At 38.5% G+C, this 21,937-nt stretch overlaps 1 protein-coding gene across 10 annotated transcripts in view; it reads right to left on the reverse strand.

Annotated features, from left to right (window-relative positions):
• Positions 1–21,071, reverse strand: part of LOC100643971 (synaptosomal-associated protein 25) — a 28,625-nt gene extending 7,554 nt beyond the window's left edge. The window contains exons 1-6 of one of the 10 annotated variants that reach the window (XM_048405919.1): positions 20,915–21,071; positions 15,549–15,746; positions 15,203–15,244; positions 8,972–9,020; positions 986–1,103; positions 350–623 (exon numbers count right to left, since the gene is read on the reverse strand). In XM_048405919.1, the coding sequence (XP_048261876.1) occupies positions 350–623; positions 986–1,103; positions 8,972–9,020; positions 15,203–15,244; positions 15,549–15,647 (582 nt within the window). In that variant the 5' untranslated portion in view covers positions 15,648–15,746; positions 20,915–21,071. Of the gene's footprint in view, positions 1–349; positions 624–985; positions 1,104–2,846; positions 2,896–5,133; positions 5,183–8,971; positions 9,021–15,202; positions 15,245–15,548; positions 15,747–16,050; positions 16,273–19,555; positions 19,773–20,914 lie in introns of those variants that run through there. The other 9 variants (XM_020862942.2, XM_012308575.3, XM_020862940.2 and 6 more) reach the window with 9 other exon arrangements.
• Between the last annotated feature and the right edge of the window lie 866 nt (positions 21,072–21,937).

Consider the following 21,937-nt stretch of genomic DNA (forward strand, 5'->3'; position numbering starts at 1 on the left):
TATGCGACTACAAAAGACAATATTGCAAAAACATAATGCCACATGCCCTTATCTTCCAACGAAGCGTTCTTTTATCAGGTTTCCCATTTCATTTTCATGATATCATAGTTTTTTACCATTATGCGATAGAAAATTTCATATACTTGAGTCTAATTAATTAATGTGTAACTATTATAATAGTGACTGTATAAGAGAATCGTATAGCGAATATGAGCATTCTAGATCATGGTAGGTTAAGATATAAATAACTCGAAATCAAACAGACAGAGGGAAGTCTGAAGGTGGACGATTCGGTGACTTTTCTGAACTCAAATCTTTGAACTCGTCGACTGGCGAATCGTCTCCTCACCTTGCGATTAATCCTGTCGATTTGCCGATTCTGATTCTCCAGTTCGCTGCCCATGTCGATCGCCATGTTTCTCAAATTACCGATCATTGTGTTCACCTGACCCATATTCTCTTCCATCTCTCCTTCACGGGCATCGTTTGTAATCTTGGCGATATAGCCGCCTTGAGGACCAAGTCCATTGCGATCGTCCATCACCCGTTGTGGCTGGTTGTTAACTACCTTGCCGTCATCGTTTCCCTTCCACGTGCCTTCATCTTCCTTGAAGCTGGCGCCTCTGTGAAAGATCAATGTTCCATTAGCAAATTCCATGTCCCATTACATAGATAATTCAAAGGAACAAGATACATCGAATAAAGAAATATCTTTCGTATTTTGCTTCAAACATTTTTCGCTTCTTCTTAAAATTCCGAAGGTATTTCAAGATTTGCAGAGTCGACAGAAATTTTTGTTCCGTAAGAATAGACTTCACAGTTTAGTTACACAGGGTAAATTTTATCTTTAGTTTCTTTACGAAATAGAGGTAGAAACGAAGCGTTAAAGATCGAGGATAGAATTTCTCGATTAGAGAGTGCGCTGTAAAGTAAAAGAGAAGATTTGAAAGGATAAGAAGCGTAAAACGATTCGGGACAGCCCTACTTGTTGCATGGGAGAACGCAGAGACCGCAGCACTTTTCCATTCCAGTGAGATTTTTCTCGGCCTCGCGCATGTCGGCGTTGATTTGGTCCATACCCTCCTCGATTCTGTCCAGTTGCTCTGTTTCATTGTACGAGAGAACATTGTTAACATCTTTCCTATCGCATCTTTAACGTAGCGTCCCGAAAGAGAGCAGACAGCCGACGTGAAAATAAAAATCGCGTTAGTCGCTGTACCTCTACATCTCGCTTGTAAATAACCAAACAGAAATTCGTTTGCTAAAAATTGGATACTCGAGAAATGAAAAATAAAGAAGGGGGACACGCTGTCCTATTCTCTTTCGAGGATCGGAATACTTCCTCAAAAATTGAAGTGAATCGTCATTTTTTAAGCGATCAGGGAATAGAGCACTGTTTGTTCAATTCTTTTTCAAATAACGTTAAACTATCCTTAAACGAATTAGAAGTTAAATTAGTTGCAAAATATTTAACGCGCTATTCCCTTATACTAAATGACGATTGGTGGTTTCATAATACTCTACGAGGATTCATCGAGAGACTCCACTATATTAAGATTTAGCGTAACTATAGAATTCGAACTACAATACAATGCCATGTTCTACGCCCAAAAAAAGAAAAAAAAGATACATTATAAAAATATTTGCGATGATAATTGGTAGATTTATTTATCAAAAATATAATAAACGAATCTTTCTCTCGACGAAGGATCCTCGGAAAAGAAAAAAAACGAGTGCAACGAAAGTGCAACAGCTAAGCAAAGAGTCTCCCTACTAAGGGTAACCTAAGATCCTAAGATCGGGTGAGTAATTCTGTATGTACTGGGGTGTACGGTGGATTCTAAGGGTACTGGGTACGAATTGAACCAAATATATTCACGAAGAGTAACGCGCTGATGCAAATGTGCCGGTCAACAAATACAATAGTAGATTTAATAGGCTTTGACTTACACCGTGCCGGAAGTACCGGAGGGATGCGTTTAAAACGTGGAGCGCGTATTCTTTTTCTTTTTTTACTTTTAATTCTTGTTTTCTTTTACTTGGGTTTGTTTGTTCGTCTACTTGTTTTGTTTTTGTATTTCTCTGTTTTTGTTCGTTCGCCTTCGTGAGATTACGTTCACGGAAGGAAGCGAAGATAAGAATAGGAGGAAGCAGGCGGAGAGAACGATAGGACGCAGAGAGAAAGAGAAAGATAGAGTGGCAGAGGAAGTATTAGAAATAAGAGAAATATATAGGATAAGGCGATGGAAGAGAGCAGAGCGATGATCGAAAGAAACAAGAGCGAGGAAGATCGAGGAGAGAGAATCGTGAATGCAACTGGAAGGAGATATTATGGTCATAGGCGATAGATAATCAAGGTATCAAACAAGATGCAATATTCAGGACAATAGAAACGTAAGAACAAGGGGAGAAAAGTAATTGATGATTGTTCGAACGTAAACGATCTGAACGTTGAAGGAATGTGAAGAGATGTCGAAAGAACGAATCTGTTGTCTTTTGGTGCATTTTGGTTAGTATCAGCCGTTCGATCGAAATTTAATTCCGACGTACAGAGGGTTGCATTAGTGTCTGGACGATTATTACACGCAATTAGTGTCGTATATGCATATATATATATATAATATCTATATATAATAACTATATACATATAATGACTATATATAAATATTATATACATCGGCGGGTGGAGAACGTATGGAGAACATATAATAGAATACATATAGAATATATATGGTCGTCGATCGTTGGCTTTTGTGTCAGTCGAGACCAGATAAATATATATCTTTTTTTGTAAGAGACGTTTTACGTAAGTTTAATGTTTGTATGTCTAGATTGAAATGGCTTACCGCCTTGCTCGTCCAGCATTACGAGGGTTTTCATCCCGACCTCGTGGCTCTAAACAGGCAACCGACCAATCAGCGGCTTGTTAAACGTGAGGTACAGGAAGCACCGTCGAAACGCTCCCTCGCTTCGCTCCACGAGAAAACATTTTTCTAGCTGTGTCTCCCTCGTCCCGTGACTGAACCACGGGCCAAACAGAGACGCGACAGTTGACCCTTAAACTTCTTTACTTCGGACGCTAATCAACGAGGAATCGGACTCGCCCTGTATTCACAAAACCCTCTTTACTTAGAGGGACGCTCTAGAGAAAAAAGGACGGGCAAACTACGGGTTAACAGACTGATCGAACTAAACTAACTCAAAGCTCTTCACACTACTTTCCGTCTTTCCATTCTATCTGACTACGTAATACTGTAACATAAATTGACAACCATCATCTGTGTCCATCTTTTCCTTTGTGTTTTCCTTTCCTTTACTGTCTGTTCCTTTCTTTTTCATTCTTTTCGTTCTCATTGGATTTCGATCTCTTGGTAGAGCCGAGGAAGTCAGATTCATCGTGGATAGCAATTACACTTTTCCGTCCATCATCTTGATGATATATCGGAGGAGCGAGAGGGCGCGTACGACGACATTTTATCCTGATTATTAATTCTATTGCGGGTCAGGCTGCTGGAGGACTAGGATCTTTTTGCACTCGTAATAGCGAGTAGAATCGATGTGAAGTTGGATTTACCAACTGCGAAACGGCGACACGGAACATAGTGTTGGATGAATAGAGAGAGCCAGAAGGAGAGAGAAAAAGAGAGAGAGAGAGAGACGCGTGGTGAAGCGTCTTGAAAAATAATTGGCTCCGCCGCGGAATGGGAAACTTGTCGAGCGTCTAACGCGGAACAGACATCGTCCTCCTCTGATCGCTCCTCTGCTTCGTGTACTACAATGCACGGAGCGAAACAGCCAAAGTATTCTCGAGAACTGGAAAACGCTCACTGAAAAATGAGATAACGAACCAAAGAATGAATTTTTCATCGATTCGATCGACGAAGCGAAGAAGCTAAGAGGGCCGACGATTCTTAAATATGATCGTCGATCGAACGGTTGGTAAATCCAACGTTTCCCGGGGATCGAAGAATTCTAGATTGGATTTTTGGGGAATTTATTAAATTGCACGTCGATCTGTGAAATTTCCAAGAGCAAAGATTAGCCAGTTAAAAATTATTAATAGCATTAACTAACGGCGAAACGTGGTTACACGCTCTACTATATATTTCTGTTATTATGGAGTGGGTGGCTTAAAGTCTCGTCGAGGAGCTGGATAATCGAGTCTACGATAGAGTAACAGTGAGGGGATGAACGAGGATGAGGGAGAACGAAATGGATTTAATCGATGAACCGAATCGAATTAAGGGCGAGTGGCGCGGTGGCGATGATGCGAGAAGTCGAATGTTAAATAGGAGCAGACAAAGGCGTAGAAGCAGATTAAAGGAAGAAAAAGACACGCTTCGTTTCCAGTGTAGGCACTCAGAGTACCGTGGCGCTGTAAGATACAGAATTAGAAGATTGTTTTAGCTAAAGGACAGAGAAAGAGATCAGAACCAGAGAATAAAACGCGCGTTCAGTTCCCGAACAGACAGGCGGAAATACACTTCTATAGTCGTTATATGTAGTCGTTGTGTTAATCTGTCGATATCCGGTTTAGTCTTCGGACGATTTTCAAAAAGCTACTTCACTTCCAGCGATTCTTTTTCTTTTAGCAGATCAGAAATCGAAACTACGTAATTTTTCTACGAAACTCGAGTGTTGTCCCCTTGTCAAAGAACACGGGCACGTTTGCCAGGGAAATTAAAATAACCTGTGAACTGACAGGACTCATAGTCGCGAATTTTTGACATTAAAAAACGAACACCACCGAATGGTACGCGTAAATACGTGTCAAAGTGTGTCCTATTTTAACGATCTAATCCCGTCAACCGTGGAAAGTGTACGAAAAGATCTGTCTTTTCTTTTTACTTTCTTCTGTTCTCTTTGAAGCAAACAAAAATAAAAAAAAAAAAAAGAGAAAGAAATTATCTAACCATTCGAAATCGAATAAAGTAAAAAAAAACTTTGTTCGTCCGTATTCTATAACTTTTTTGTTCCTTTTTTCAATGTTCCGTTTCCTTTCATTTCTCGTCACTTTGCTCTCGCCTTTCTTTTCTTTTTTTAATATTCTCGACTCATTTTTCAAGAAGATAATTTACTTTTCTTAAAATTCTTTTTTCTGTTGTTTTGTTTATTGCTGAGGGAACTGCTTACCGCCTTGATGGTCTAACATCGTCAGAGTGTTCGCTGCGACCTCCTCGCTCTACGACAGGGTCGAAGGGCCCACACGTTAACGGAAATGAAAGATCGTTCAGTGATGCGCGAGAACAACTGCGAAATTAAGTCAGAGACAAACAAGCAAACCTCCGGGCACGTCTTGCCACATGGATCACATTTATATTCTCCTTTTTCTTCTATGAAATACCAAACGATGATCTCAACTCGAAGCTACGCCTCATTTCTCGTATCTATTTTCTTCTGGCTCGTGAAATTCGATGGAACTCCACGAAACCCGAGTCGTGTGACAAAACGTGCCAGGTTGTAATAAAATAAAAATTTCATATTTATCTACGAAAGAAAATGGTTCTGTCCAAGATGTACGTCCATGAGAATGACTGTGAAAAGAAACGTTTCCCTCGATTTCTGATATTGATTCAGATAATTTCTCATGGACGGACACCTTGAACGCGATGGTAAATTAGAACATAACATATGAGAATACAATAATAACGACGAAAAGATAAAGGAGTGGTGGCGCGTATAAAAGAATGATAAGAATGATAATAATGAGATCGTAGCTAATCAGAGCGAAACAAGTGGGATCGAGTTATACTAGCGCTATAAAATTTACATGAATTTCGTCAAACTTCCACACGACGACGACGACGTCGACGTCGACGCGTCTGTTTGCACCATGCGCATCGCACTGCTAAGTATATATACGTAAGGTGATTTTCGCAAGAGACAACGATATATAATACTGATATTTGGCAGCTTCGAAGATGAGAACGTAGCGGAGACCTACGTATATAAGAAAATCAGAATTCTACGTGGGTATAAATATACCGAGCTGACGAAGCACAACTATGATACAACAGGAAAGAACGGGCGGTGAGAAAATGTCTCGAGTCTCGCCGCTTTCTTACTTCTTTTTTTCCCCTTCGTCGTTGCATCTCTGTCTCGATCAGTAAAAAGCATTACACGAATCGCGTGCTACTTTTATCCGACCTTGACTCGATAACTATAATCGCACAATCGCTAGTATTATATGCATGATACATAATAGTAACAAAGCAATAATAATAATAATAATAATAATAATAATAATAATAATGATGGTAATAATAATGATGATAATAATAATAATAACGATGATAATAATAATAATAATAATAATAATAATAATAATATGTACACGACGGCGTCGGTAAACTCGCAGATAAAAAGCGGAGGACAATATAACACCTGCTTGGTAAGACGACGGTCGACAAAAAGTACCTACATTTGATGCAGAAGGGTATAAATCAAGGTAAAAAGAAATCAAAAACAGAGTTAGAATATACGTACGTGTATACATATATGTATGTACATACAGACATGTGTACGTGTAAAGTACATATATACATATATATATATACACAGAAGGTGAGAAGAAGAAGATAGATAGGGAGCTTCATTAAGTACTTGTTTTGGGTTTTGTACACTAAAGAATATGAGGTACATAGATTTTATATACATACACATACGTGATATATGTATATAACATTATCTATAGATTCGATACGTATATTCATATATATGAATAGATATATAAACAATATGTACGTATTACACGTTGACTGATAAAGCGACACAGCTAGAAGCTTCGTGTTTGGCTACGAAGTAAAAAAAGATACACAATCCAAGAAAGAACGTGTGTATTTGTGAGAGGTAAGGAAGAGAAAGAGAGAGAGAGAGAGAGAGAGAGAGAGAGAAAGAGAGAGAGAGAGAGAGAGACTGACAAAATACATACGTATGCGTCTAGTCGAGATGCATACATATATACACGAGATACACGTCTACGGTTCGAGTACTTAATCGCTGTGTATAGAAAAAGAGAGGAGGCTGTCGAGAAATAGGGAAATAAAGATATATATATATATAGATATATAAAGAGAAAATGAGAGAAATGGACACACGAAGAAAGGGTTATATTAGTAAGTAGAAAGACCGTAGAAGGGCGAAAAGGAGAAAAATATCGTAGACACACAAAGGGACGAAGAAACAAAACAGGGCGTTATAAACGAGTCAACTTGATCCCGCGCATGATGCTCTGTACAGATTTGATTCGATAACAGCGTTCTCGGATATCGAATATTCGTGTACTGACAGCAGCAGCAGCAATAGCAGCACCAGCAATTAAGTGTTTGTGATAGTCAGTGTCTTTGTCGCATAAGTAAGTAATTAGTGAGCAGTGTCGTATTCTAGTTATCTGTACAAAAATCTAGGGAAATCGATTGTCTTTTAATAGAATTACTTTATTCTAAGCATTCTTAAATGCTATTTTAAATGTAAACTTAATACAATCTTTTGAAGAACATTCGAATAATATTGTTTCCCAATACTTTTGCACTTGATCAATTGTAAAGAACAAAACAGTATTAGTAGTGTTGATGGTGTAATACTAGTAATCGTAGTAACGGTAATAACATAGTAGTAGTACTAAGTAGTAGTATTAATAGTAGTAGTATTTTGTATAGTACAGCTGTACAGTGGTAGTTGGCTGTCGCTTTTCATCGTCAACCGCGAATTCGCACTGTCTCGTTCGATACTTCCGCTATATGTATATTCTAACCCGCATTTAAAAAGCAAATCTACCGCTACTTTCTCGTTGCAAAATACTTCACTGAGCAGGGAGTTGCGTGTATAATTCTAGAAGTTTTCATGACAGTGTATATACGACGTAGTAGTAGGTGGAGAAAAAAAGAGAAATAAGAGAGAGAGAGAGAGAGAGAACGGAAAAAGAAAAATATAGAAAGAGAACGTCCGCTGGTTGAACGCGAGAAACTTTGATCGGGTCGATTAGCCAAGAACAGGTCAATTCGCGGAAGAATTTCAAGAGACAAACCAAGGGGGGATATATCTGGTTTGTCGTAGCAAAAGCGTGCGAGGTGGAGCACGATCGATCGGAAATGCGATCGAGGGTGTTTCTTCGCGCTTCACGGTACACAGAATACTCTATTAAAAGGATGCCTTCCTACGACCCGTATAACGAATAAACAGACCGGTTGAAAAATAGAAAGGGCAAAAAACTGAGAAGGAAAGATGGATAGTATACATCACGAGCAGATCGATCGATGGCTTGGTAATTCGCTTTCGGTCTCTTCGGCCGTAACCAGCCGGCGAACCGTGACACGTTAAGTCGACACTTAAACCCGTGTCGACCATAGCTAACGAGGATAGATACCTTCGACGATGCGTATTGATCGGCGACGCGAAACGCAAAATCATAAAATACCTTTCGAACTATTATCAGAGAAAGGTGAAAATGAAAAAGAGAACGGATAGAGACGCGTAGAGACGTGTTAACGAATCTCTCTCTGCGAAAAAAAAGGTCAGGAGGTCACGAGTGTTCTCGAGATAAGCGACCGTGGCGAAGTACCTATCGATTTTTAGAGCCAGAGTTGGAAGAGTACGGGGAAACGGAATCGTCGAGAACAATGTTGGACGATAAAATGGAAAAAAGGAATAGAGACGAAACATAGAAAAGAGAAGAGGAAAATATATAGATAAGGAACGCGACCGATTGGACGACAGAAGACAAGATGGTAGAAAGGGTGTCCTCGAGGGATCCACGCGATATTCGGTATTCCCCCCGTGATCTTCCGTGCGTGCAGTGAGATTTTCACCACAGGAACGATCGAAGGACACCGGAAGGAGAGAGGAAAGGTACAATTTTGTGCTGAGGTCAGGTGTGCCACGAGACACAGTTCAATTGTTATGTAATCTGTGAGAAAAAGCCGAGGTTCCTTCATGTTGTTTTACTTATATGGCTAAAAAGCGATTCACTCACCTCCCTGGTCATCGAGTGCGACCAGAGTACGGATGCCAGCCTCCTTGCTCTACGACAGACAGAGGCAGCACAACACAGACAACCACCACCAGTGTTAGAGAGTTGTTTTTTTTTTCTTTTTTTTTTCTTTTTAGTAAGTATATAGTATAGTAATATTAGTAGTATATTAGTAGTATAATAGTATTACGGTAGGTAGAAAACGGAGAGTCGGAACTGTAACGGAAGTCGATGGATAGAAGTGGGCAAAACAAGTTAAGGTATATTTTGACAAAACTGTGCTGGATATATATCGTGACCGGATCGGGCTAAGTATCCGCGATATCAACGAAAAAGACGAGAAAAATCGATTATTTTTAATAGTATCTCGTTCGTTTTTTTCTTTTTTTTTCATGTTTATCAGTTTCGTTCTCGATGGGTCTAAATCCGACGCTTTTTTTAATATCTGCGGATTTGTTAAAGCCTTTGACGCGCTCACGACGTAGACGATTGTAATAATATATATATACACACGTGTTAATATATTTACATATATATATATATTATCCTGCCTGTGATGCAAAGACAGGTGGGCAGACAGGTGGACACGTAACGAAACGTTTACGAACTAACACGTTACTGGCATTATTATTTTATGGTTCGAATGAGTATATTTCTCGATCTCTAGATTAGGCTTGTCGCTTGTTGTTGCTGTTGTTGTTCTTGATGTTGTTATCGATCATGACGATGTTGTTGTTGTTGTAGTTGTTGTTGTTCCTGTTGCTCTGTAACTGTCGTCGCCGTTGTTGTAGGTTTATTTATTTACTTTACTTTTTTTCTATTATTATTATTTGTCAGATCTTCCTTCTGGCTAATCGAGATTTCATTACAAGCGTGAAGGCTCGCACTGATTTTGATTCTTTTCTCTGTATTGTTATTATTATTACGTTACTTTCGTTTAATGTTTTTTTGTACGTACTCATTTTGTTCTGTTTCAGTAGCGCGTGACGGGTTAAAAAGAACCGCTCTTTTTTTCGTTGGGAGGAATCTCGTTCTCTTCCATCGCCGGTCATTCCACCGTTCTTCCTCCGTTCACCGAATGGAAGGAAGAAAAGGAAATCCACGCGAAGAAGAGAGGTCGAGCAAGAAAAAAAGAGAAACAGATAGAAAAAAAGAAAAAAAAAACAGAGTCAGAGAAATAGAGAAGATACTACTCGAAGAGTCTAGGAGACTGAATATACACGAATGAAAAGGAAATTCACAATACATATATATATATAGTGTATGTAAAGAAAGTACCGCAGAATACAGAACGATACATAATATATAGCATTTTTTCTTTTTTTTTTTTTCTATGGAGAGGTAAAGTAAATCGAAAATGCGCAATACAAAAACGAAAGGTCTCGGTCACATTTTGAGTCGCGAGAACGTTGATCATTTCTCAAAGATAAGCGTCGACTATCACCGGGAGAATGTAGAAAGATACCAAATTTGTCGATTCTCTAGGAAACCGTTTTTCTCGTGTTCCAGATACGAGAATTCTCGGGACTCAAACGGACGAAAGACACTTAAATAAATACAAAGTAGAACACACGCACACAGAGAAATGGAAAGGAACGGAAGGGAGAGCATGAAGAGAGCGGCGAATGACCAGATGAGCAAAGAAAAGGAGCCGTGCCTTTCGAAGGAGGAAACGTTGCCGTGATCGTCGTTTTCAACAAACGACGCTTATCTTCTTCCTTTGCAGTTCGGAGCAAGCCTCCTAGCAAGAGAGCTGGAGACCGACATTAATCCGGACGCGTTCGTTCTTATGCTCTCTCGTTTCAGCCAAACGAACGAGCTCTGATTCAAACGAATCGCGAAAGATACAGAAAATAGACTTCCAAAGAGAAAAAAAAAAAGAAAAAAAATATTAAACTGGAGACTGCAAGGGAATCGTGCTATATAATTATCATCCACATTAATGTTCGACAGTAGCCGGCAGAACTAATTAAGGATGAGCTTCTCCAGAACGCTTTTATTTAGTCGGTCACGAGAACGGAAACAAAAGAAGTTCTTTGCTCCTTTCCTCGTTCAGCTTGAAAGAGAAGCGTGCGCATTCATCCACGTAGGAAATGTGCATGAAGTTTCAGAAAAAGAGAGAAAGAAAATCAAAACGAGATAGAGCGAGCCGTTGAATTTCAAGTTTTGGTTTTCGAGTATTTACCGGATATTGAATTTATCCTCGCTACGTTTCTACTCGTGAGTATCACTGAGAAATACCGTCGCGTCGTTACGCTCTTTTACTCGGGTAAATACTCTTTGGTCGAATATCGGGTGCATATATAAAGAAAGAGTTAAGAACGAGAAGTGGAAGAGTTTTTGATCGGTCGTATGGTAGTGGCGGTGGTGGTGGTGGTGATGGTGGTGGTGGTGGTGGTGGTGGTGGTGGTGATGGTGGTGGATGATGCATAGGCATGTGAATGGCATCTTTTCTACACGGTGACACGGAACAAACGACAAACAAGACGAGAACGATCGGCTAGAGTCGCGACGAGACTGCGGCTGAAAGCATACCAAATAAAAGAACGAAAGAAACGAGGAGAATAAGGGGATGGCATGGAGACTCGCATGGCATCGATGACTGTACGAACAGCAAAGTAGCTTTCCCCCTGAAACCGAACGAGATCGATCGGGCAGATAGAAAATTTCAACGGGCTACCTCTCTGTTCGCGTGCGAATCTCTCGTATGCGAGCTGTGTTTCTGTGAGTGGTGAGTGAATTGTGGTTGTGCGCAACAGAGATCAACGGAGTATCGATATAGAATGATACCGGACCAGAAAAGTGACAGCACGATGCATTGAAAAGGAAGAGAGATAGAGAGAAAATGAAGAGTGTTCTCGCGGAGGACAGGCAAACACACACAGGCAGCCATACAGCCAAGGCAGATAGGCAGCAAAGTTCGCGAAGATGATAACAGCCATCGGTTTTTGCGAAAATAAGACTATTTATCAGACGATCGGTGTTCTCTTTCACAGGGGAAATTGTAACAAGCTATCCTATATGACAACCTACATGCACGCGACCAATGTCACTGGAGGACATCGCGTTCTCGATTTAACTTTGCTTCGGGAACTCTGCAAGCGAATAAGCAACAAACTTCTCCAGAACTTAGAAAGTATACCGGCGACATTAGAAAAATCGATAGTGTAAAAGTTAAACTACTTTTGTTGAAATTAATCAATCGAGTAGTAATCGGTATTAATAACTAACGTGTGCCTTGTAAAAATATAATATAGTATAAGTTTCCGGTATGCATTTGGTTTCAGGAAGTTTGCGATGGCAAGCAAGCGGGCGATCGAGCAAGCGAGTGTAGTTGTTGAATTTTAAGCAAGCAAACACACACGTGGGCACACACCGCACACGTGAAAACACATACATACACAGCCAGCAACACGGACAATATTGATAAATGCCCGGTTCAGCCAGCAACACGGATTACATTGGTAGCAGCGACAGAAGTTGCCGATTATGCGCGCTCTTTTCTCGATTCGCAGACCAAAAATCGAGAAACGATCCTTCTTTCTTTCGTCGAGATCAGAGCTGTTGTTTTACTGTCGTTTACCTGTCTCGGCCAGCCTCTAATAGACAATCGCTTGACAAACTATGAGAAGAGAGAATCATAGACGTTCCCTAGAGGCTTTCACGCTTCAGTCGAGGCGAGCCCTTTTGTTCTCGACTCGACGATCGATTCTTTCTTCTTCCTAATACATTGCTGGTCGAATTAATTCCTTAAAGGGTTCCTTCATTAAAGATTTGTCAAATACCTTGAAATTTCTTCGTTTAAATAACTTGGAAACACGTTTATAGAAAAAGTGTAAAAGAATTCCTTAAATACGATCGTCGATTCGATATTTTCTTGAATGTGATTCACAATGGGAAAGAAAACGTTGCATGTTTGCATACAAGTTGCATGGAGACAAAGATAAAGAGTAACAGAAAAGAGGAAGGGGGAGACGGAAGCAACTGAAAGAGGATTGTGCACGTACATACAAGAGGATCGTTATATTCTTCCGATATCTTCGTGTTCCGAAAGTTGAACACATCCTTCTCGACCGTTTCAACAATATTAATCAAAAATCGATGCGAAGAAACTCTTTCATCCTCGTCGTGATTTCATTGAAAACAGACAAGAAATGGACAAGACAGATCGAGAAGAATTCGAAACAAAAAAGAAAGAAAGAACAGGGAGAGGTTGTAGGAAGAATAGAAAAGAGCGAAAGAGATACAAGAATAGGAGATCACACAAAAAAGCCCTATTACCCTCTGTCTTAATCGCTACGACTGTAATCATCGAGAATGTTCTACGCAACGTATAAAAAGATTGAACCACGTCATCTTTACGTATACGTTACGACACGTATACGGTACGATAAAATTATTAAATAATACCGCGCAATCATCGATGTTCCTTCATTCTTTCTAAATCTTTTATCGTATCAAAAACGTTCTCTGTTTTCCATAGCGTCCTTTCCAGAAGACCCAGTGCGTGCGTTGGAATTCACCGTTGCTGAAAAAAGATATGCTCCACCACTGGTAGCATTAAGAGACCTTTTCTCATCTTTTTTTTTATCTCTAACTTTTTTGTGCTTGTCCTAATTGTCTTTGCACATTCGAAGCCTCTCGAAGCTCGAATATCTCGAACAAATTGACTGACATTGACAGCAATTTCATATACGTATATATATAAAAATATATATATATATATTTATAGGTACGGGTAGCTTTCTTTTAATGGCATCCTGCGTATAAAGTATGTACGTACACTACAAATAGTTGTTGACGTCTCCAGTGCTCGAAATGCGACACGTGCTAATTAGTGCAGCCACAAATAAGTAGCAAAAGAAATTGGAATGGAGCGACGCAACAACCTTTTAACCTCATCGCATCTTGATCTCTTCACCTATGGATTTTAGTATTCTACATGGTGTAAAGGAACATTTTAAAACACGATTCAGAGATATGTTGTCTTTGAAAGAATCGTTTTCCTGAATAAAATGAAGATCACACGAATAAGAGATAATTTACATCCGGGTTATTAGGTGTCGATTACGTTCGCTCCTTCGACAATAAATGACAAGTTAGACGGGAAAAGAATGAAGACATCGGATGTACACAGTAATAGTTCCGCACACACTTATAGAGACGTAACATACATATATCGAGAATAGATATCCAAGATACGAGCATAGACAACGAATAATTATGCATGGGAAGAAAAATGCGGAGCTGAAGAACGTAGACAGAACACACGAAAACACGCGCACGAACGCACACGTTTCATTTTACTTTCGATAGATTTTTTATCAGCTTGATATCTTCCTCATTCCGTGACTGATGAAGCAAAAGATATTTCGCGTGCGATGTATCAAGGTTAGCACGAAGCGAATTTATAATGACATGACATTGTTATCGCGTGCATTCGTGCTGCGGATTACCGTCTCGGATCGCGTCGATGCGTCGTCTTACAATTCTTCCGAGTACATTCACGGCGATCCCAATGGGAACGGACATATAAATTGCTTGGCAGCCGTGCGATAATTTTCTTTTTTCTCCACTTCTTTCTTTAAGAGGAAAATGTCTCTTTTTGCTTTCGTAACGAAAAAATCCACGTTACAAAGCCACGCTATCCCGGATATGGCTATTATTTACTTCCGCTGACTACATACTGTTCAAAATTTATAGAAGTATTATAGGAACGAAGAATGCTTTTGGCGCCAGAGCTGGGTCAAATACTATTTCAAGATTCTTTAACGCTACATAAAATTTATGTGCCTTCGCTATATGTAGAATGATCTTTGTTACGTTCGTTCGAATGCAACTTACACTTGGTTCTCTCTCGTATACATAAAAGTATAATATAACTTCAGTGTTTTTATTCGGGCTAGCCGAAATAGTATTTTGCCCACCTCTCTCCAGCGCGTTTTCATCCTTTTTTTTATTCCTTTTCGTCTGACTTTGTCCCTTCAACTGCACACCGTCAAGTTCACCCGGGGATTGACCATGACGCCCATCTTTGCCGCGATATAACACGCAACGATTTTACCAGCGACAATTAGACTTCTATAATTTCTATGATACAAAATCTGGGAGTAAAAACTCCGGGAATAAATCGCTATAGTAACGAGGATCGAGGATTAGTACCGAGGATGATCGAGGATGAAGGTTAATGCGTAAATAGAAGAGAATAGTTTCATAGGGATGAGACGAACTCACCTCCTCGCATAGTGCCAGCATACGCCTCGTACTTTCCAAGGACTGAAACAGAACGCGTCACGTGGATTAAGCAATGCGTATAAATTACAATGTGAGTTCTAACGCAAACAAACAAATTAATGAATTAATAAGTATTTGGAGCAACGGACAATGCACGTGTTAAACGAAGAATTAATAAAAAAAAAAATTGCATCATTGTCAAACGGTAGATAAATCTCCTCTAATGTGGAACATTGCAAAATCTCATTGATACGTAATAGTACGGATTTCCTAAATGAATCAATTGGAAGAATCAATCATTATGAAAGACGTCGAAAGAATATCAAGTATCAAAGAATACACCTACCTCATCTGTAGTTTGATCGGCCTTTAATTGTAATTCCTGCAATTCGGTGCGAGGTGGGCCGCCCTCCACCGTACCCTGTGTTGGTGCCGGAGCAGGCATCTTGTCGGGTGCCTGACGATTTAACTATCTTCTACGAACGCACTTCCTCTTGGCTCGCTGTGTAGCCCGCGCAGCTCCTTGTTTGTGGGCTGGAACGTTCTGCAACGTTGAAGAGTAAACGACAGATTAAACGACCATTCTTAAAATGCTTCTCTACGTTCTAACTAAAAAAACCTCGAACACGGCTCCATGAATATAATCGAGTTACCCAGTGGCTTAATTAAATCCAGGTAATTGCGAAATATCAGTAACGAAATTAAGGTCTGTTTTCTATCGAACGATTGTCAATTGCTTTAGTTTACGTCACGTGTACATGCTGGACCGAGAAACACAAATACCCAGCAGATGTACACATGCATTTTTAAGAGAGAATGAGAGAACAGAATAAACGAGAGTCACGTACTTTCGAAAGGAAGAACCACAAGATATGCTAACGAACAGTCGATAAAGACGATACAAGGCGAGCAAGGTCAAAGATCAACAAAGTTTTGCAATTCTCTCGTAGGCGTAACACTGGAATGAGTCGATTCAGCGTGTGGAGAATCTGCGATTGTGAAATTTTACGCAGATATTTGGTAAAAGCAGCCAACCAGTCAATAGTCGTGAATGCATGTATACGCGTTTACGTGGTGGAATTACGTGTGTGCCGGTGCTCCTATGAAAATCAATACCCGACGACCGACCGACCGACCGACCGACCGACCCACCGACCGAATCGCGCGCAGACGCACACGACCGCGCCTTCTCCACGCCGTGCTTCGTGCTTCCTGTCTCTCCAACCCTCCTATAACCAACCCCTTTTGCGAGCTCTTCTCCGCGCGCACCTACCACCTGGATGACCACCCACCAGTTCTTCAATCCAAAGCACCACCACGAGAACCGATCAGCTGAGCTCTACGATGTATGTACGTGGGTTGCTCTCAGAAACATCGGAAGCATGTTTTCAAACATCGATGCATCCACCTTAACAAACTTCCATAAATAAGCATCTTTTTTATACCCTACGATATTTCGACAGCCTTCCAAACGATCTCCCTGCTGTCGTAAATAACGCTTTCAACGGTTAGGGGAAAGTTTCGTCATGTGCATCGAAGCTTTGTCAAAGGTTACGGTAACTAAGTGCGTCAGTATAACTTTCTTTAAAGTTCCTTGTTAAATTTCTACCTGAAAGAAGTGAGTGTTGAATCAGAATATTAGATTTCCGGGCTAAAGGTTCTTGAACAATTGATGCAAAGGTATTATTCAAAAATAAATCTTCCTCGTCTATTTTGAGCCGATCCATTCAGGGAAGATTCCTATCGAAAGGAAGACTCGCGTAGAATTCAAAGCGCGCGGAACACCTTGTTAATGCATTAAGACAGCGCGAGAGCCTGGTAATTGGCACTTGTAAATTTAATTACCGACAAATGAGTTGTAACAGAGACATGAATACCAGCTAAGACAGAGAAGAGAATATGAAAAGGTATCAACGATGTAATACATATTCCTATGTAATCTCTGGGAAACTAGTTCACACGTATAATAAACCGTGCGTGATAAAATTACGGCGACCTCCGTGGTCGGTGATTTCGTACGTATGTAGCAGAAATTATGGCGTGATCAATTGACTGAAGCTGTCCTTGCCCTCGAGACGAAGTTGGCTCGTTTCCAGGGCGAAAGGTATCGCGTCGCTTCTCCTGGTCACGGTACACCTCGCCAAGATCACGGACGACTAGTCAGACCTGGAGGACGCTGCTTGTATACCCTCTCAAATCGCAAACAAACAGATATTGGTGTTCGATAAAACAAAAATGAAGAGCATTCGAAGGAAATCGTGTTCAGAAATCAATATCGACCTCCGAGGAAATGTTCTCGAGCTACGTAGGTACATTCACAAACCGTACCAATACCAACGACACCCTTGGACGTCGTTTCAGAACAGATTCTTTCATGCATGACAAGATATGAATCCCAAACGGAATCTTTGATTAAAACGTTTCGAGTTGATCGGTATATTCTCATTCGCATTCTTCAGATAAGCATTGCTTAACTTATTGACAGCACGACGAATAGCTTTAGGTAGTTTCAAATCATCGGATAAAGGTTTAAAATAGAAAATTACGATACAATAGACAAAAACATTGCCTCGTGGTTGCGATTCGTTGCAACTTATGTCGTAACTCCAGATTTGCCTTCAAAGCGTACTAAGAGAACGAGCTTCATATTCTTGAGAGATATTTGGTCGTGAAAGTCATACTCAGAATAATGATGATCTCTAGTGGTCACGTGGAAGGATGGACACACATGTAGATGCGCTTTGTAGGAAATGTCGATCGCGCAGCGCAACGTGCCGGATGCCGGTAAGATAATGCGGCCATGTCATGACGCGTACTTCAATCTGCATGCGTGCAGGTATATACATACATACATAATGCTTGCGTATTGCACGAATGTCTTGACACGCGCCTTCCTGTTTAGAATGGTTCGAGGTCTAACGTTCCTCGAACGCGAAACGTGGTCAATGTGTAATGAAAACGTTCTCTAGGTTGACAGGAAGTATTGAGAAAGTCATATCGAATGAATGATGCTGGTGAGAAAACAATAGATGAATTAATTCCGAGAGTGACGAATCAGAATGCTTCGTTGGAAAAGAATAAGAATTTTTACGTAGATATACAAAAAAAAGTGGCTCGATATAAATGCACTTGAAGCTTGAATGTTAAAGTTCGAGATACTCAGATGGATGTTTTAATTTTTACTTACCATTACAGGTAATATTAATATATAAATTCCAATATACGGGGCGTTATTCACATTATGAAACTTTAATGAAAAATCAAGAGGTTCTGAATAAAAAGTAATCGCGATAGCGATTAGGTAGATGAGGAAATAGATATTTCAGTGCATTTCCGCATCTGATTACTCAAATATGCATCATTATAATTACATAGCCCCATCTTACGTCAAAGAATAAATATAAAATACAAGTATTCTGACGTCATACATACTCCCTCGTTCTTCTCGCACACACGCGCACGAAGTGACGTGTAAGTATCTGTGTGCGTGCGCGCGCCAGCGCCCTCTTATCATACACACACAAACTCAGATGTTTTTCATCAATGACGCTCAGCTGTTAACGCCGGTAGAAAAAGTGTCAAGAGCTTACTTGGTCGAAAATGCTTGTCATTTTTCGATGAATTCGAATTTCTACAGTCAAATCGAGTAATAGAAAATATTAATTTATAAAGTTTTACGTACGCATTAAGTAGACCGCGCATACGTATGACATTAAGAAATCAATAAATAAAATAGCCGGTTAGAGACTATAATGTTAATGCGACGTTATCCCTCTTTCTTGAAATAAATATAAATATTACAATGAAATGAATGTTAAATTTTCTCTTGAACGAATTCGCTTTTACGTCATGAAGTGCATTCCTCGAAGGATGAAATGCAACACAAATACGGAAACCTCCTCTGCAACGCATGCTTTGAATGTTAAACTTATCTTGTTTCTTGAAAGCAATAAATTCACGATAAAATCTAATTAACCTGTAATACTAAGTAAATCTTTAATGACGTCTGCCTGGTTTCCGATTTTCTCCCTGCACAAGGAATTCAAAGCTATTCGAAATACTCTCATCTATATGATAAATATGAATCGTGGTGAGCAGTGGTTTAAAGTCATCATTTCCATTGATGACTGTCTCTCTACGTTGGTGTGTCACGAAAAGAAAATTTCTAGGTCAAATACATTACTTATAGAATTCGAATGTCATACGAATGATATAAATTTGTGAAAAGAATGCAAAATAATAATCATTAAGGTTAATTGAAATGACAGGATGCTCTACTGTATCAATGCGTGGTAACGTAAGATACGAAGGAAAAAAATATACAGTATCACCGGTCTAGCTATTATTACTAACCGTACTCGTCAATAAAGTTGTCTTCGATGGGTGTTTCCGCCGGTAGTGAACTCTACAATTGGCTTGTTTGAAGAAGAATCGGGAATATAAAATTTCCTGATGATCACTGACACTTTTTTCTATAAAAGTGTAAAAAACCGGTAGAATCCTGAGAAAAATTCACGAAGCTACGTTCTCTCCGACTGAAAGATTAGTACTCACAATCAGCTACTGAGCAACGAGCAGTCGCAGAGTTTCAGAACAGCGCTTGCCTTGTAGTGGGGGTAAAATGTCGTCGACAAAGAAAAGCACCAATAGGAAAACCGGATTATAAAGCTGCAAACTCCAGACGCGGGAATACTTATTTTATATTGAAATATATACTTTTTCATGACAGATTTTATATAATATACTATTTGTTTCTTCTAATGATTAATTATAGCTTTTAACAAATGTTAATTCAAATCAATTACATGATGATTGCGATGTAAATACGATACTCACATGGTTTGAGAACCACTGATTCATTATGCCGATTTTCAAATATAATATCGTGATAGTATTAAGGAAACAACTTTCGAGTTACAATGTATATCGAAAATATATGTAATGAGTCATGTGTCTTATACATAATTTAGTATATGGATTGATGAAAGAAATATAGAAACACATAATGTTATGAAAATAATATACAAAAATGTATATATGTATGTATATAGTACAAGCAAATGTGCTAATGAAAAAAAGTTAATTCATTGAAATAAGTTGAAATTCTATTTATAACATGTATAAATCTATTTTCATTTCATTATTATAATAATTTTCAAATATCACCTCATCATCATCAAAATTATCCATTATAATTGAGGTTAAACATTGGTCAATATCTTAAAAAATGCAAATTGTTAAGTGATAATTTTTTTGTAAAAGTAGTTGCTTAGACAGTATTTAGATGTATATCTGCAACTATGTTTTTCATTTTATCTATTTTATCTAATATAATGTTGTCTGAAAAAATTGAAAAATAGGTGAGTAATTAATTGACAGAAATAATGTTGTGCAAAAATGCAAAAGACATGAGTGGAGATCCAAATATGTAACTATATGCTACAATTGAATGCATATGTATTACTGTATTACAAAATAAGGTGTATTCAAAGTAGAAAGGAAAAATTTTTAAAGTAAGAAAACCAAAATTCGTTATAAAATTCCATATTCAATAAAGCTAGTAACACAAGTTACGTATTTTAACGTGAGTTAAACGATAGCTAGAGTAAAGTAGAAAATCGATATAACTTCACTGCAATGTAGTACTTTGTTAGTTTCTACCTATATAACTTTCGTCTAAAGTGTACTGAAATAAGTAGTATATTTGCTCACCAATGATAATCAAGGACTTATCATATGCCACGAATGAACTGTCCTGTAATTCGGTTAACGTCTTGTCTTTTCGAGAACACTGCAGCAATCACTGGTGATCACATCGATACAGTGAAACAGCTGCTGCTTTTTTGACAACCGGAACTTGAAAATGGTTAACATCAGTTTTTAAAATGGCGCGAAAACTTGAACGTAGAAATATATAACCAATCTTCAAATAATATCTAGAAATATTTCCAAGAAGTTTTATTTAGTGCATATCATATCTAAAATTTTATAATAGAGTGTGTGTCACGTAACTTTTATTTAAACATAAAAAAATATCGTGTCAAATTAACAAATATAAGCAACTATTGACCTTATCATCTCAATATTTTATACAGACTACAAAATACTTGTAATACTTTCCATTATTCACTACATAAAACTGAGTCTGACTGATATTGTATCATGAATATTTCATATTGAATTATATATCCAGATTCTAAACTTCCAAATATAATTATAAATTATTAAATTTTATTCGAAATTATTCAAAGCTATTAACACTTTTTAGTTTCATCTCATTATCCACATATTTATTGTTATATGCACGTTATCATGAATGTTTCGATTTTGAAATTCGAATCTATTTACTTTATATATTAAATTACTAAATATTTTCAGTTAGAAATACAAAACAACAAAATATTTTAATTTTACGATCACATGAAATTATTGTTAATATTACATTATAATGTTAATTACAAGAATCAATAGAATAGTTGCATATTAAATTATAAGGTTTATCTTATCTTTGGTGCAATAAAAATGCTTCGGAAAAGATATATATAATAAGTTCACAGTCGAAGAGAAAAATCCATGTTTTTTAGCGTAAACGATTACGAGTACCAGCCAGTACATACTTTTTAATCTGTCATTTCTATTTATATTGTACAAGTTACTTTATTTATCGTTCTTTTTGAAATCTGTTATTTTCGCTTACGTCTCATAAATATTTATATAAAAAGTAGAACGATCAAA

Source organism: Bombus terrestris, chromosome 5 (assembly GCF_910591885.1).
Source record: "Bombus terrestris chromosome 5, iyBomTerr1.2, whole genome shotgun sequence".
Lineage (NCBI taxonomy): Eukaryota > Metazoa > Arthropoda > Insecta > Hymenoptera > Apidae > Bombus > Bombus terrestris.